This window comes from Plasmodium reichenowi, chromosome 14 (assembly GCF_001601855.1).
Source record: "Plasmodium reichenowi strain SY57 chromosome 14, whole genome shotgun sequence".
In the NCBI taxonomy this organism is placed as follows: Eukaryota; Apicomplexa; class Aconoidasida; order Haemosporida; family Plasmodiidae; genus Plasmodium; species Plasmodium reichenowi.
Window position 1 is genome coordinate 1,132,288 of NC_033659.1, and position 3,152 is coordinate 1,135,439.

At 21.7% G+C, this 3,152-nt stretch overlaps 1 protein-coding gene across 1 annotated transcript in view; it reads left to right on the plus strand.

Annotated features, from left to right (window-relative positions):
• PRSY57_1429100 (coatamer beta subunit, putative) overlaps positions 1-3,060 on the plus strand; it is a gene marked incomplete at both ends in the record, with an annotated part of 4,442 nt that extends 1,382 nt beyond the window's left edge. Inside the window, 3 exons of the mRNA XM_012909891.2 lie at positions 1-2,400; positions 2,551-2,866; positions 2,995-3,060. The exon at positions 1-2,400 is cut by the window's left edge and continues 1,382 nt beyond it. Of these exons, the coding sequence (XP_012765345.2) occupies positions 1-2,400; positions 2,551-2,866; positions 2,995-3,060 (2,782 nt within the window). The remainder of the gene's footprint in view (positions 2,401-2,550; positions 2,867-2,994) is intronic.
• Between the last annotated feature and the right edge of the window lie 92 nt (positions 3,061-3,152).

The window sequence follows — 3,152 nt, forward strand, 5'->3', positions numbered from 1 at the left end:
TAAATTAATTGTTATCGATAAGTTGTATTATATTATGTGTAAATGGAAAAACATATTGGAAAATTATGCAATGGATTTATTGAGAGCTTTAAATTTTCCTTCACGAGACATAAAAGTTAAGATATTAAATTTGGTATTGCATGTGTTGACAAAGAGAAATGTACATCTGGTATTAAACGTATTAAAAAAGGAATTATTAAAATTGAATGATCAAGTGGTATATACCAAACATATTACTACAACAAATAATAATAATACAAACATGAATATGAGCAACAATAATGGATCTACGAATAATAATGATAGTAATAATAATAATAATAATAATAGCAATAATAATAATAGCAATAATAATAGCAATAATAACAATTTTAATAATCACAACAATTTTGGTAAGAACAATTTGTCAACAAACTATCAAGAAGTTACAAGCTATAAAAAAATTCTTATAAAATCACTTCAACATATTTGTAATTTATATTCTAGTGATTGTTTACATATTGTAGACCTTCTTCTTATATATGTAAATCATAATGAACAAGAAATAAATTATGAAGCTGCTGTTTGTATACGTAAGCTAGTCAAAAATAATAACTTTCAAAATAACATACTTGAAAAAATGATAGATTCCATATTCGATATTAAAAAAGCTACAATCCTAAGAATTTTTTTTTGGGTTATAGGACAGTATATGTTTAACGAACATATGATGATAAATTTTCTGAATAATTTATATGATAATTTATCTCCTCTATTAAATAATAGTTTAGAAAATGATATGATAAATAAAATACAAAATGAAAGATTTAAAAAAAATGGAAATATTAATTTTAATTTATCAAATTCAAATATACAAACCAAAACAGTCATATTAGAAGATGGCACATATGCTACTGAAGCCTTTTTAAAGAATCAAAATATATGTAATAAAAATAATGATAAAAATAAGGAAAATACATTTGTATATAATATTTTATATGAAAATGATGATATACTTTTATCTGTTATTTGTGTATGTTTAACAAAATTATATTTAAAATTATTATCAAAGATGAATAATTCTTTTGATTTTATTTTAAATCAAAATGAAATTATTTGTTCAAAAGAAGAAAAAGAAATGAAAGATTCCTTAATAAAACATGAAAATTTTCTTAATCATCTTACGAATAATAATACATTAGATATGGAAGAGCCTCTTATATCAAAGGAGCCAAATAGGATCCCAACTAATTCAAAGAACAAAATAACAGAACATGATATTAATGAGTATAGAAATAAATGTATTTATATTTTGGCTAGTATTATTAAATATATAGGAGAAAAAAATTCGAAACCTGATACTAATAATATATATGAATATGATAGTAACGTTATAAGAATAAATCAATGCTTGAAAATTTTTTTCTATTTTACAGCTAACAAAAAAGAATTAGATGAACAAAGTAAAAAGTTGATAAAAATATTTATAGATGGAGATTATTATTATAACAAATTTTTAGAAAAGGAGGAAGAGAAGTATTGTAGTATATATGGTTCGAATTATAAATATATGAAAAGAACTAACATGTACACAAATAATATTAATGGTGATAACAACATAAATGGTGATAACAACATAAATGGTGATAACAACATAAATGATGGTAACAACACAAATGATGATAACAACATAAATGATGGTAACAACAAATTCGAGAAGAGAACATATTCAAGGAATAATTTATTTTTAAATGATCAAGGAGAAAAGGAAAATGTAGATGATGATATATATTTCAGAGTATTAAAAGAAAAGAAAAATATATTAAATATGTTAGATGAAGAAACATCATCTGTATGTATAAATGAGAACTTAGAAAAATTAAAATTAAAATATACATTAAATAATGATATGCTGTTTGAAGAAAATGAATTTCAATATCCATCCATAAAATATAATTATTCTTCCTTATTTCTAGCCAAGTTATATAATTCACAAATTTTAACGGGTACAGATGATGATATTTTTATAGAAGCATTACCAATAATATCAAATGTTAATTTAATAATTGAAATTTATGTATATAATCAATCCAATGTATATTTACAAAATATCTATATTAATTTATCAACACATGGAAATTTAAAACCTATTGATAAAATACCGGAATTTAATTTATCTCCTAATGAAAAAAAAAAATTTAAAATAAGTGTAAAAGTACATACCACAGAAGCCGGAATTATATTCGGATATGTGTTTTATGAAAGAAAAAATGACAATCATAAAAATTATATTGTTTTAAATGAATTACATATAAATATGACTGATTATATAAACGCCTCTTTTATATCTTCTCATTTGTTTCGTATTATGTGGTCTGAGTTTGAATGGGAAAATAAAATTAATATCCATACATCCATAAGGTAGTAACTAAAAAAAAAAAAAAAAATAAAAAAAAATAAAAAAAAAATATATATATATATATGTATGTATGTATTATCTCTGTTCATATTAAACAAACTGTTTATTTTATTATTATTTTTTATTTTGTTTTATTTTGTTTTGTTTTATAGGGATGCCTTTGAATTACTCAAACTAATTATAAAAAATACCAATATGACCATTGTAGAGAGATTTATGCCTCTTGAATATTACGACATGGAAATAAAAAACAACGTAAACCAAGTAAACATAAGCCCCATAGATATATACATTTCTTACATTTCGACCTTGGAAGATTTAAAATGCTTAGTTAATAATTCGGCATTCTTCTCGGTTAATTTGTTTTCAAGAAGTATATTTGGAGAAGATTCGCTAGCTAACTTGTCTGTTCAGAAAAGTGCCGACGGAAAATTGTCTGGTAGCATAAGAGTTCGTAGCAGAACACAAGTAAGAGGAAATAAAATAAAACAAACCAAATGGTCACATATATATATATATATATATATATATATATTTATATATTTATTTATATATTTATTTATTTATATATTTATTTTTATTTATTTATTTTATAGGGTATTGCTCTTAGTTTAGGAGATAAATTAACACTCCTTCAAACGGGAATAAATGCAGACTTGTAATATATAGTATTTTTTTTTTTTTTTTTTTTTTTATGATTATTATTATTTTATACATATAACGATAATAAATGTATTATTTTATTTTTTCAAGT